Source organism: Astatotilapia calliptera, chromosome 16, assembly GCF_964374335.1.
Source record: "Astatotilapia calliptera chromosome 16, fAstCal68.1, whole genome shotgun sequence".
Taxonomy (NCBI): domain Eukaryota; kingdom Metazoa; phylum Chordata; class Actinopteri; order Cichliformes; family Cichlidae; genus Astatotilapia; species Astatotilapia calliptera.
This window is the reverse complement of record NC_137437.1, coordinates 8,609,006-8,622,925: the sequence shown is the minus strand read 5'-3', so window position 1 is coordinate 8,622,925 and position 13,920 is coordinate 8,609,006. Positions and strand designations below refer to the sequence as shown.

Sequence of the window (13,920 nt, the reverse complement as noted above, 5' to 3'; positions counted from 1 at the left end):
ACCTAACCCCATAAGCTACATCTTTGGACTGTGGGAAGAAGCCAGAGTACACAGCCAGAGAGAGCCCATGCATTACAGCAGTAAAAAGTGCCTAAAACAAGTTAAGAAGTTGTATAGTACTATCTATCTTAATGTTCAAGCCTGAGTTTCAAAAAATTTCAACATAGAAACAAAGCACATGCAGTCAGCTCTGCATGCTGTAGGTCAAACTGTCAAGACATACGAGAAGACCCCTCCTAAAACCAGAGTGATGTCACCATGAAGCAAACTTTGACGGAGTCCCCCAATAACAGTGTGGTCCTCCTAAGTCACATTTGGGTGGTTAACACACACACACACACTCAGATGTTATCCAGACTTGCACTTTGAAACAATGAAAAGGACCTACAAGCCACGGTCCATGTAAATCACATCACACCCAGGTGACTGCCAAACACACACACACACAGCATCCATAAAGAATGATGATAGATTAAATTATTAGTTCATTAAGTGGTACACTGGATTATATTTACCCTTTCAGGCTCTGGATGTTTCAGGTCCAGATCATTGTTTGGAAAGCTGTTTGGTTGCGGCTTTAGGCAGCTCACAGTCTTCTGAATCTGGCTGGTCTCAGGCTTCGTGTGTAACAGATAGAGAATGAAGACAAAAGAACAGTAATCTGACAGTTACTAAAAATGCATCACTCAAGAGGATGAATAGACCATTTCACTATCGGCAAATAGCGTAAGGTACACATCGTGCATGAGAAACATTCATTAAAATCTGTCCTAGGTCAATGTTACCTCTTCAAAATCTTGCACTGAAGAAGAATGCATGGCTTCTGAGCCTTGCTGAGGCATTTCTTCATCAAGATCCTGCAACAAAGAAAAGATGGCACAAAGATTAGACCAAGTGCTCTTCTTGCAACTGTACTGGGCAGTCCTGTGCTTCTGTCTTTAATTTGCATGTGTGTGTGTGTGTGGGGGGGGGGGGGGGGGGGGGGGGGCTTTCCACTCAAGAAATGTTTTCTTCTGAAAAAAATACTGGCTACAATAATTAACAACTGATTCCTTTGCAATCATCCATCCTCTTCCACTTATCCTTATCAGGATTGTGGGGTAGCAGTTTTGGGGCCTATACCAGCTACCATAGGGCAGTACAACCTGGACAGATCGCCAGTCTAACATGGAAGGACAAGCATTTGCATTCACACCAAAGGGCAGTTTTGAATCACCAGTTAACCTAACCCCATAAGCTACATCTTTGGACTGTGGGAAGAAGCCAGAGTACACAGCCAGAGAGAGCCCATGCATTACAGCAGTAAAAAGTGCCTAAAACAAGTTAAGAAGTTGTATAGTACTATCTATCTTAATGTTCAAGCCTGAGTTTCAAAAAATTTCAACATAGAAACAAAGCACATGCAGTCAGCTCTGCATGCTGTAGGTCAAACTGTCAAGACATACGAGAAGACCCCTCCTAAAACCAGAGTGATGTCACCATGAAGCAAACTTTGACGGAGTCCCCCAATAACAGTGTGGTCCTCCTAAGTCACATTTGGGTGGTTAACACACACACACACACTCAGATGTTATCCAGACTTGCACTTTGAAACAATGAAAAGGACCTACAAGCCACGGTCCATGTAAATCACATCACACCCAGGTGACTGCCAAACACACACACACAGCATCCATAAAGAATGATGATAGATTAAATTATTAGTTCATTAAGTGGTACACTGGATTATATTTACCCTTTCAGGCTCTGGATGTTTCAGGTCCAGATCATTGTTTGGAAAGCTGTTTGGTTGCGGCTTTAGGCAGCTCACAGTCTTCTGAATCTGGCTGGTCTCAGTCTTCGTGTGTAACAGATAGAGAATGAAGACAAAAGAACAGTAATCTGACAGTTACTAAAAATGCATCACTCAAGAGGATGAATAGACCATTTCACTATCGGCAAATAGCGTAAGGTACACATCGTGCATGAGAAACATTCATTAAAATCTGTCCTAGGTCAATGTTACCTCTTCAAAATCTTGCACTGAAGAAGAATGCATGGCTTCTGAGCCTTGCTGAGGCATTTCTTCATCAAGATCCTGCAACAAAGAAAAGATGGCACAAAGATTAGACCAAGTGCTCTTCTTGCAACTGTACTGGGCAGGCCTGTGCTTCTGTCTTTAATTTGCATGTGTGTGTGTGTGTGTGTGTGTGTGGGGGGGGGGGGGGGGGGGGGGCTTTCCACTCAAGAAATGTTTTCTTCTGAAAAAAATACTGGCTGCAATAGTTAACAACTGATTCCTTTGCAATCATCCATCCTCTTCCACTTATCCTTATCAGGATTGTGGGGTAGCAGTTTTGGGGCCTATACCAGCTACCATAGGGCAGTACAACCTGGACAGATCACCAGTCTAACATGGAAGGACAAGCATTTGCATTCACACCAAAGGGCAGTTTTGAATCACCAGTTAACCTAACCCCATAAGCTACATCTTTGGACTGTGGGAAGAAGCCAGAGTACACAGCCAGAGAGAGCCCATGCATTACAGCAGTAAAAAGTGCCTAAAACAAGTTAAGAAGTTGTATAGTACTATCTATCTTAATGTTCAAGCCTGAGTTTCAAAAAATTTCAACATAGAAACAAAGCACATGCAGTCAGCTCTGCATGCTGTAGGTCAAACTGTCAAGACATACGAGAAGACCCCTCCTAAAACCAGAGTGATATCACCATGAAGCAAACTTTGACGGAGTCCCCCAATAACAGTGTAGTCCTCCTAAGTCACATTTGGGTGGTTAACACACACACACACACACACACACTCAGATGTTATCCAGACTTGCACTTTGAAACAATGAAAAGGACCTACAAGCCACGGTCCATGTAAATCACATCACACCCAGGTGACTGCCAAACACACACACACACAGCATCCATAAAGAATGATGATAGATTAAATTATTAGTTCATTAAGTGGTACACTGGATTATATTTACCCTTTCAGGCTCTGGATGTTTCAGGTCCAGATCATTGTTTGGAAAGCTGTTTGGTTGTGGCTTTAGGCAGCTCACAGTCTTCTGAATCTGGCTGGTCTCAGGCTTCGTGTGTAACAGATAGAGAATGAAGACAAAAGAACAGTAATCTGACAGTTACTAAAAATGCATCACTCAAGAGGATGAATAGACCATTTCACTATCGGCAAATAGCGTAAGGTACACATCGTGCATGAGAAACATTCATTAAAATCTGTCCTAGGTCAATGTTACCTCTTCAAAATCTTGCACTGAAGAAGAATGCATGGCTTCTGAGCCTTGCTGAGGCATTTCTTCATCAAGATCCTGCAACAAAGAAAAGATGGCACAAAGATTAGACCAAGTGCTCTTCTTGCAACTGTACTGGGCAGTCCTGTGCTTCTGTCTTTAATTTGCATGTGTGTGTGTGTGTGTGTGTGGGGGGGGGGGGGGGGGGGGGGGGGGGGCTTTCCACTCAAGAAATGTTTTCTTCTGAAAAAAATACTGGCTACAATAATTAACAACTGATTCCTTTGCAATCATCCATCCTCTTCCACTTATCCTTATCAGGATTGTGGGGTAGCAGTTTTGGGGCCTATACCAGCTGCCATAGGGCAGTACAACCTGGACAGATCGCCAGTCTAACATGGAAGGACAAGCATTTGCATTCACACCAAAGGGCAGTTTTGAATCACCAGTTAACCTAACCCCATAAGCTACATCTTTGGACTGTGGGAAGAAGCCAGAGTACACAGCCAGAGAGAGCCCATGCATTACAGCAGTAAAAAGTGCCTAAAACAAGTTAAGAAGTTGTATAGTACTATCTATCTTAATGTTCAAGCCTGAGTTTCAAAAAATTTCAACATAGAAACAAAGCACATGCAGTCAGCTCTGCATGCTGTAGGTCAAACTGTCAAGACATACGAGAAGACCCCTCCTAAAACCAGAGTGATGTCACCATGAAGCAAACTTTGACGGAGTCCCCCAATAACAGTGTGGTCCTCCTAAGTCACATTTGGGTGGTTAACACACACACACACACTCAGATGTTATCCAGACTTGCACTTTGAAACAATGAAAAGGACCTACAAGCCACGGTCCATGTAAATCACATCACACCCAGGTGACTGCCAAACACACACACACACAGCATCCATAAAGAATGATGATAGATTAAATTATTAGTTCATTAAGTGGTACACTGGATTATATTTACCCTTTCAGGCTCTGGATGTTTCAGGTCCAGATCATTGTTTGGAAAGCTGTTTGGTTGCGGCTTTAGGCAGCTCACAGTCTTCTGAATCTGGCTGGTCTCAGTCTTCGTGTGTAACAGATAGAGAATGAAGACAAAAGAACAGTAATCTGACAGTTACTAAAAATGCATCACTCAAGAGGATGAATAGACCATTTCACTATCGGCAAATAGCGTAAGGTACACATCGTGCATGAGAAACATTCATTAAAATCTGTCCTAGGTCAATGTTACCTCTTCAAAATCTTGCACTGAAGAAGAATGCATGGCTTCTGAGCCTTGCTGAGGCATTTCTTCATCAAGATCCTGCAACAAAGAAAAGATGGCACAAAGATTAGACCAAGTGCTCTTCTTGCAACTGTACTGGGCAGGCCTGTGCTTCTGTCTTTAATTTGCATGTGTGTGTGTGTGTGTGTGTGGGGGGGGGGGGGGGGGGGGGGCTTTCCACTCAAGAAATGTTTTCTTCTGAAAAAAATACTGGCTACAATAGTTAACAACTGATTCCTTTGCAATCATCCATCCTCTTCCACTTATCCTTATCAGGATTGTGGGGTAGCAGTTTTGGGGCCTATACCAGCTACCATAGGGCAGTACAACCTGGACAGATCACCAGTCTAACATGGAAGGACAAGCATTTGCATTCACACCAAAGGGCAGTTTTGAATCACCAGTTAACCTAACCCCATAAGCTACATCTTTGGACTGTGGGAAGAAGCCAGAGTACACAGCCAGAGAGAGCCCATGCATTACAGCAGTAAAAAGTGCCTAAAACAAGTTAAGAAGTTGTATAGTACTATCTATCTTAATGTTCAAGCCTGAGTTTCAAAAAATTTCAACATAGAAACAAAGCACATGCAGTCAGCTCTGCATGCTGTAGGTCAAACTGTCAAGACATACGAGAAGACCCCTCCTAAAACCAGAGTGATATCACCATGAAGCAAACTTTGACGGAGTCCCCCAATAACAGTGTAGTCCTCCTAAGTCACATTTGGGTGGTTAACACACACACACACACACACTCAGATGTTATCCAGACTTGCACTTTGAAACAATGAAAAGGACCTACAAGCCACGGTCCATGTAAATCACATCACACCCAGGTGACTGCCAAACACACACACACACAGCATCCATAAAGAATGATGATAGATTAAATTATTAGTTCATTAAGTGGTACACTGGATTATATTTACCCTTTCAGGCTCTGGATGTTTCAGGTCCAGATCATTGTTTGGAAAGCTGTTTGGTTGCGGCTTTAGGCAGCTCACAGTCTTCTGAATCTGGCTGGTCTCAGGCTTCGTGTGTAACAGATAGAGAATGAAGACAAAAGAACAGTAATCTGACAGTTACTAAAAATGCATCACTCAAGAGGATGAATAGACCATTTCACTATCGGCAAATAGCGTAAGGTACACATCGTGCATGAGAAACATTCATTAAAATCTGTCCTAGGTCAATGTTACCTCTTCAAAATCTTGCACTGAAGAAGAATGCATGGCTTCTGAGCCTTGCTGAGGCATTTCTTCATCAAGATCCTGCAACAAAGAAAAGATGGCACAAAGATTAGACCAAGTGCTCTTCTTGCAACTGTACTGGGCAGTCCTGTGCTTCTGTCTTTAATTTGCATGTGTGTGTGTGTGTGGGGGGGGGGGGGGGGGGGGGGGGGCTTTCCACTCAAGAAATGTTTTCTTCTGAAAAAAATACTGGCTACAATAATTAACAACTGATTCCTTTGCAATCATCCATCCTCTTCCACTTATCCTTATCAGGATTGTGGGGTAGCAGTTTTGGGGCCTATACCAGCTACCATAGGGCAGTACAACCTGGACAGATCGCCAGTCTAACATGGAAGGACAAGCATTTGCATTCACACCAAAGGGCAGTTTTGAATCACCAGTTAACCTAACCCCATAAGCTACATCTTTGGACTGTGGGAAGAAGCCAGAGTACACAGCCAGAGAGAGCCCATGCATTACAGCAGTAAAAAGTGCCTAAAACAAGTTAAGAAGTTGTATAGTACTATCTATCTTAATGTTCAAGCCTGAGTTTCAAAAAATTTCAACATAGAAACAAAGCACATGCAGTCAGCTCTGCATGCTGTAGGTCAAACTGTCAAGACATACGAGAAGACCCCTCCTAAAACCAGAGTGATGTCACCATGAAGCAAACTTTGACGGAGTCCCCCAATAACAGTGTGGTCCTCCTAAGTCACATTTGGGTGGTTAACACACACACACACACACACACTCAGATGTTATCCAGACTTGCACTTTGAAACAATGAAAAGGACCTACAAGCCACGGTCCATGTAAATCACATCACACCCAGGTGACTGCCAAACACACACACACACAGCATCCATAAAGAATGATGATAGATTAAATTATTAGTTCATTAAGTGGTACACTGGATTATATTTACCCTTTCAGGCTCTGGATGTTTCAGGTCCAGATCATTGTTTGGAAAGCTGTTTGGTTGCGGCTTTAGGCAGCTCACAGTCTTCTGAATCTGGCTGGTCTCAGTCTTCGTGTGTAACAGATAGAGAATGAATATACAGTGCATTTTTGAAGAGGCTTTTGAAACATTAAATAAACTGTATGAGAAAGATAAGTTTCAAGCTATTGTCTTTAAAATATTCACTGTCATGTATAGAGAATTTAAGGCCCTATGATTAAGAGACAAATAGTCAGTGTGATTTCTTTATTTTTTAAGCCATTGCTAAAGGAGTAAAACAATCACCTGTAGCAGCAACGAACTGTCACTAGGGCCCATTTATCTTCAAGGGACAAAATTTAAAATGAATCTAACTAAAGAGGCTACACAGCAAAATCTCCAGTGTTAAATTAACACTAGAGTGTCTATATGGGTCCACACAACACTGTTGAGTGTTGAATTAACACTTTTGACAGTGTTATATGTTTAAAAGTAACCTAGTCAGTTTTGAAGATTAACAAAGACTAACACTGAGCAGTGCTGATTTTCTAACACTGGAATATTTCTAACATTTTGAGTTATTTTCCAGTGTTAGAAAATCAGCACTGCTCAGTGTTAGCCATTGTTAATCTTCAAAACTGACTAGGTTACTTTTAAACATATAACACTGTCAAAAGTGTTAATTTAACACTCAGTGTTGTATTTAACACTCAGAGGTGTGGACCCTTATAGACATCTCCAGTGTTAATTTAACACTGGAGATTTTGCTGTGTAGAATCACATTAAACATCAATCACTGTTAAAATTTAGAAACCGAAAGCCATTTTTTATTTCTGCATACCTGCTGATATTTTTTTAGTGCTTTTAGAGGGCTTTGATGTGGCAGCCATCACAATTGCCTGTTTTCCATTAGTACCTACCCCTGTTTTTCCAGTAGGTTATAGTACCATGTAGTTTTTCAGTAACTACTGCACCAAGGTTCCAAGTGATCCAAAGTGATCAGAAAATTTGACATAGACTGAATGCCACCAGGTGGCTGGTCAATGGTGTCACTCGATAAGTTATGAGTGCGCCTCCTTCGTGAAAATCCAAGCCATCATTTTTGAAACTCTGAAATGTTTGAAATAGCGACCAAAATTAACAGCGTGATCCCTGAATTGAACACTAAAGTATAGACTGAGCAGCAGGCATTTTGTCACCTTGACGTCCATGCTTGCTGTGGCATTTATATCACTGGATGCTCGGCTGCATTGCTATAGTTACCCCAGGCACAGTAGGTGATACTCAATTTCAGTGAAAAACTAGATGCCGTAAGTCACGTTAAGCCAATTTGAGTAGGTACAAATGTAAAAATGGCTTAGGGTATGCAATTTATCAGTTCCAAAAAGTACAATTGTAGAAATACCTTGCATCTCCAGAGCCAATCCGAGTCACCATAATTATAGTCTATTTCTTCGCCTGGACTTATGTCTCTGCTTGCAAATAAGCATAGATGGGGCTTTCCATTGATATTTAATATTTTCATCTTAGCACTTGGACTGATGTGGTTGTCGTTGACAAGTCTGCCTAATGACCCATCTTCTTGAGATGCATCCACACTGTGGGGTTAGGCAAAAAAGTATTAGCTTAACTAGTTAGTTAGGAAGCTTTTTTTTTCATAAATCAAAAGCAATGTGTCATTTAATCTTAATCAAACTACACTGATATAATACGCACCACCAGAGTTTTCCATCAAACTTGAATTCAAACATGAACACCTTCAGGCTGTCATGATAAACTCTGTGTCTCCGCTCACATTCTTCTTTTGTTATGAGTTTACCTCTGTATTCCAAAAGAAAGTCTCCTTTTTGGAATGGAACAGTCGTGAAAATGCCCCGACCTGAATTGCAGAGGCATACCAAGTGAGTGACAAAAGACAAAGTGACAAACTCCAAATCTAATCCAAACTAAAGACCAACTTACCTTTGAAGGCATTTATGTAGTGGATATCAAGTCCCAGTTTGTCCCTTCCAGCAGAAACATGACAGACTGCATCCTCCCGTGGAGGAATGCGTCTCCTTCGCATGTTCTCCTGTACGATTGGCTGTATTACCAAAGCATATAAAGTATTACGATTATCGTCATCATTGTCATCATCATCAGTAGTAGCAGAACTAGCAGTAGTGTAGTTTACAGCATAAACACAGCTGACTTATTCATAGTGCTAATTTATGCCTTCTTTTAAAATGTTAAAGGCCTAGTACTCAAAATGGCGACATGTGACATTTCTGTAATGGCGACTGCAGAGAGTGATACAAGTACTGAGAAAGCTTAGGCATCAAAACTGTAAGAAGTTTTTTCTTCAGGCATATAAATAAATACACGACTAAATACACTTATACCCTTGCTTTTATTTTAGGGCTGTCAGCAGAATGACAGACATTGGACAAACTGCCCGAAATTAGCTAACAGCGACATCAGGGATTTTGACTCAGACTGCGCTGGTTTAATTGTTAATCGCGTTAGTCGCGATGTCGGCATTAACACGTTTAAGCCACAATAATGCTTTAACACCGAGTAAATCCTAACACGGGTTAGCCCGCTTTATCGCGTTGACGCGGTTAGTCGTCAGCCCTATTTTATTTACTCAATGACAAACGCTGGGGCCGTTTTACTTCTTCAAAGACTCACTAACAGTCCATAAAGCATAAATTAAACCAGTTTAATATAGGCCTGTGCACCTATAATTTCATATAGTATTAAAGTCATGGTGCATTTTACATTAAAAAAGGCTTACCTTTGTGTTTTTAATCCGTCTTCGTATTGCCGTCGACATACACTTGTTAAAGGGCACGCGCGCGAAAGTTGTGGCGCCGTTTCCTGTAGGTACCGCCTATATATATAGCCTACCAATCACAATGACTTCCGGCCGTGTGTATTGAAAATGTGTATTAAATTGCAGTACCTACACACATCCACTCTAACTCGAAACGTCGCTGTGCAATACACTGGAATACACAAAAATCAGGTGAGGGGTATAGGTGGACTTTTAAGAAAATCAGAAAATCTTTTAATTATAGTTTAATAAATGAATTTACACTACAGTTTAAGCAAATACAGGTCAAAAGATAAATAATGACCTCATAAGAAGTAGAAAAAATTATTATTTAGACACTTAAAAATGCATTTACAAGTCATGTTTTAGGGGGACACATGAATACACAGCAAAAAGTCGAAATGTCCCCGGAGCCCAGGTACAGCGCAGGTCAAATGTCAATCCATACCACATAGACGCACTCACACACACACACACACACACACACACACACACACACACACACACACACACACACTCTTCTCTTCAGTAAATTTTCATCTACAACCTAACCGAACTCTTATTTTATATTTACAGTCTATAGACCCTATGTAACTCTGCTACGTGTTAATATAAAAAGAATGGACCCTCAGTACACACACACATGCACACACTTTTTTTTTTTCTTTTTTTTTTTGCCTGTCCCGTTTGGCTCTTTTGCCATCAGAATTGTTGTCTAAAGGCAAAGAAAGATGCCCAACGGATTTACTTTACCAAATTGACCATCCCAGCCTTGCCATAATGGTCCATTTGATTCACCTTTTATTGTTTATTTTATTTTCACTTACTGAACATGGGACAGACTTGACTGGGGGAAAGAAGGGGAGAAAGAAAGAGGGAAAGAGAAACAGCTGAGAAGAGGGACGGGGGAGAAGGGCAAAAACCAAAAACCAACAGAATGAGCAGAAAAAGAAAAAAAAGAAGAAAAACAGAAAAAAAATGCATATATCAATCACCTGGGTCACCTGCTGAGAAAGAAAAAAGAAAACAAGCAGAACAGAACAAGAGTAATAGAATAAACAACATCACAATGATATATGGGAATATGACAGTAAATACTAAATGTTAAACATTGTGCAGCACATAAGATCAACAGAACACAGTGTGCTTTGAGGTAGGAGCCAAAAAGGGTGTAGTTTGTGGGTGTGATCACCCGTGTGTACACCTGTGAGCATGGACGCGCTTGTTTTTTGTTTTTTAAAAGGTTCCTTCATGTAATAATCTGCTAGAGGGTGTGGGGGGGCCACAGCCCCGTCCTCCAGGGCATGAAGCAGGTATGGAGGAGATCAAAACTCCAGACATCCAGAGGCCCCCAGAACACAAGAGACCAAGGAAGACCAACAGAGGGGCAGCCGCGCCACTGTCCCAGAAAGAGCTGAGGAGAGTCCCAGATGAGGGCTCACTCAGCAGCCGCGGAGCAGAAGCCAGGGGGAGTTGCAGTGACGCGCCCGTGAGCTCCGCCGGCAGCCAGCCGTGCCTGAGTGACCGAGCCCCAGGCCGAGAGGCCGGGGGCACCCCACCTCCGAAGTGGCCCGAGCGAGCCCCAGGCTCCAGGCCCCGATAAGCGGCCGCCAAGGAGTGAGCCGGTGTGTACCTGGACGCCCATCCCCGGACACAAAGAACCACCAACGCACCGATGTCTGAGGGAGTCCGCTACTTGCAGGGGAAGTGGTGGTAGGGGGAGATAGGCCTCCATACCTTGGAGGGCCTAAGATGTCCCCAGAGAGGTGTCGCCTGACACCCAACCTGACATATAGACACAGAAATACAGGCACACACAGATACAAACATCCATTCCCACCCTCATGCTCTCATATACACTTACTCCACACTCAACCAACGTGGAGACAGACATAAAGAGACGCTGTACACACGATCACACTCCCCAAGCGTACTCTACAAACCGGGTCTAGGTACCCTTGCCCCTGGAGTGGGGGGAACTGCACCCAGACCCAGGTGGTGTTACCCTTTTCCCTGCGGTGGGGGGAGGCAGACCGCCCCGACTCCGCAGCAGCAGGGAGGCCCCACACTCCAGACCGCAGTCGGACGGCCAACTCCTCCTCCTAGCCCCCCCGCTCCAGCAGGTCGCAGAGAATGGGGGTGAGAGAAGACTCCAAACCTCCCTCCACCCGCTCATTGTAGTGTTGATGCATGTGTGTTCTAAGGTGCATTTAAAACCCAGGAGGGCATGGAGCTACCTGCCAGAGAGCAGCAGGTAAGCGCATGGTCCCTCCTGCTGGCCCTCAATGTCTACGTGTATTTAACATTGAGAGGTGGGCAACGATGCCAGGGGTGGGGTGTGCACCCTGATGGTACTTTGGATTCCGTGTACACATGCACACACTTAAATATACTCAGCTCTTTGCATTTGCAAGCATTCACATCAAAATCTTCAATGTGCTTATCAGAGCTCTTTTGGCACAAATCCTGAGGACAATTAACAGTTTTTCCACACATATCACCATTCTTTCAGCTCAGTTTTGCAGCATCATTCACACAATACTTTCATCAGCCTTTTTGCACACTTCCCTGAGCTTCCTTAAAAGATAATCGTCTCACACACACACACACACATACCACACCCTTTTCTCTCAAAACAATGTGCACCTTTAATCATTCATCCAAATAACAATTTTACACTTCATTTATACATTCACACATTTATAAAGACACCGACTGCCAAGATAAATAATTTTCCTTTCCAAATCACAACTTCACATCATCTTCCTTTAGTACTAGTCATCCTACCATTTTGACTTAATTTAAAAGCCTCTAAGCCCAGGTTTGCCCACCTTGCTGGTCAATACACCCTTCTCTGTCCGGGACAAAGGGGCCAGATTTCTGAGTCCTATGTTAATTTAAAAGCGCTCCCCGCAGCTTGACCAATAACTCCACTTAACTAGCGTCCAGTATTTAACTGCGGCCTGAAGCTTTACTTAAAGTTTTACCGGTCAATCCACGTTGAAGTGGTCACGCCTGAAGCCCCGCTTCTTCAACCAAACAGCGCACTAAATGGTCCCTGACCACTGACAATTAACCAAGGTCCCAAGTCTTGGCAGTGTGGTCAACTGAGATACCGGAGCGAAGGGGGAGGTTCTCACCTCTGAACTTGTGTGCACTCCTGGGGGTCACACCGCCGTCCTAGATTAATTTAAATAACTTTAAAAACATTACTGGGGACTCTAACACCCAGTTTACTGATGTCCAGGCCCAGCCTTCTGACCAAAAGGGACTCCTACCCTGAAACCAATGTCCAATTACCTACTCTCTAATCTCTTTTCACTTGGCTGAAAAGATTACACTCAACACATCAACTTTAAACTTCACTTTATCATTAACAACAATAAGCTTTTATCAAATATTCCTAGACTTTACTTTACTTCACTCAAAATTACCATGGACATGTCACCCGAAATCTACTTAACAGATTTTATAATTGACTTTAATTTTGCCACTACTGAGCCAATTTGACGGTGACGATCATCAACTCGGTGAACAGATAATTTAGATTTCATCCAATATGCACAATTTTGCTTTTACTTTGAACAGGCTTGTGCCTACCTTTAAATCTTTTTAGACTGGTCTGTTGTCCGCCTCATATCAGATTGTACCTTAAGCTCCGAATTAGTCCTCTCAGCCGCAAAAGAATCCGGGTCACTGCACCAATTATTAAATTCAGTTCTTTGCATTCTTTTGGTGGCAAAGAAAAACATGGCTCAAAGTGGTCTAACTCAAAAAATGATCTTTAATTTTACATTTCCAAAAAAGGAGACTGAGCACACACAGCTCTGAAGCAGCAGCAGCAGCCTGCCTGATGTACATATATACTTCCTCTAGACGTCACGCACACTTTAAGTTTCGATCCAACACTTAGTTTCACTTTCTTTCTGCACCTCATATGCTCTGCAAAAGCATGCAGTTTCCTGTCAGTACGTTTTGGCTCAGACTCTAGTCAGAGCTGGCCCTTTTAGACTACATTAAAAACAAGTAACAATATGCACTAAATAAGCACTAACAATATATTAATTTCGTGACAGCGTGAGGGAGGGAGAAAAAGGAAAGTGAAAAGTACAGGTGCTACCGAGCAGAAACGGGAGATGGAAGCATGTAAATATAAAAATAACCACTGCAGCCAAAAAGAGTGCCTGACGAGCCCAGTAAGCTATTAAGACTCGACTTTACACTGTGTTCGTGTTTTCCTGCGAAACAAAAAAGTTCTGCTGTAGCAGCCTTTCAAAGCCTCTTTCTGTCTCTCGCTTGCAACGTAGACAGTAAAGCTAGTTCCCGGCTACGAGCCCGACACGGAACCCAAAGTAATAGCCAGAGGTCTCCTTACCACGGTTCGGAGCCGCGGACCTGGCCGAGGTAAGAAGAGAGTGCAAACATGTTGAGGC

General features: G+C 42.7%; 1 protein-coding gene and 1 long non-coding RNA gene across 2 annotated transcripts; both read right to left on the bottom strand.

The window, feature by feature from the left end:
• Positions 1–157: 157 nt before the first annotated feature.
• Positions 158–7,084, bottom strand: LOC145421184 (uncharacterized). Its single transcript, XM_080291082.1, has 11 exons — positions 6,661–7,084; positions 5,703–5,774; positions 5,433–5,534; positions 4,474–4,545; positions 4,204–4,305; positions 3,243–3,314; positions 2,973–3,074; positions 2,006–2,077; positions 1,736–1,837; positions 786–857; positions 158–617 (listed from the first exon to the last, which is right to left on the bottom strand). The coding sequence occupies exons 1-11, from the start codon at positions 6,799–6,801 to the stop codon at positions 489–491; spliced, it is 1,038 nt and encodes a 345-aa protein (XP_080147208.1). The 5' UTR covers positions 6,802–7,084; the 3' UTR covers positions 158–488.
• A 338-nt stretch (positions 7,085–7,422) lies between these two features.
• LOC145420931 (uncharacterized) lies at positions 7,423–13,352 on the bottom strand. Its single transcript, XR_013902167.1, has 4 exons — positions 8,635–13,352; positions 8,389–8,551; positions 8,078–8,270; positions 7,423–7,782 (listed from the first exon to the last, which is right to left on the bottom strand). It is a non-coding gene; the product is annotated as an uncharacterized LOC145420931 (long non-coding RNA).
• Between the last annotated feature and the right edge of the window lie 568 nt (positions 13,353–13,920).

Bases quoted from the DNA above. Each gene is read 5' to 3' on its own strand.
- LOC145421184 (XM_080291082.1), bottom strand. From the start codon at position 6,801: ATGCACTGTATATTCATTCTCTATCTGTTACACACGAAGACTGAGACC. The intron at 5,775-6,660 runs GTAAATATAATC...TCTTTGTTGCAG, and splicing joins AACATCCAGAGCCTGAAAGG to GATCTTGATGAAGAAATGCC. The intron at 3,315-4,203 runs GTAAATATAATC...TCTTTGTTGCAG, and splicing joins AACATCCAGAGCCTGAAAGG to GATCTTGATGAAGAAATGCC.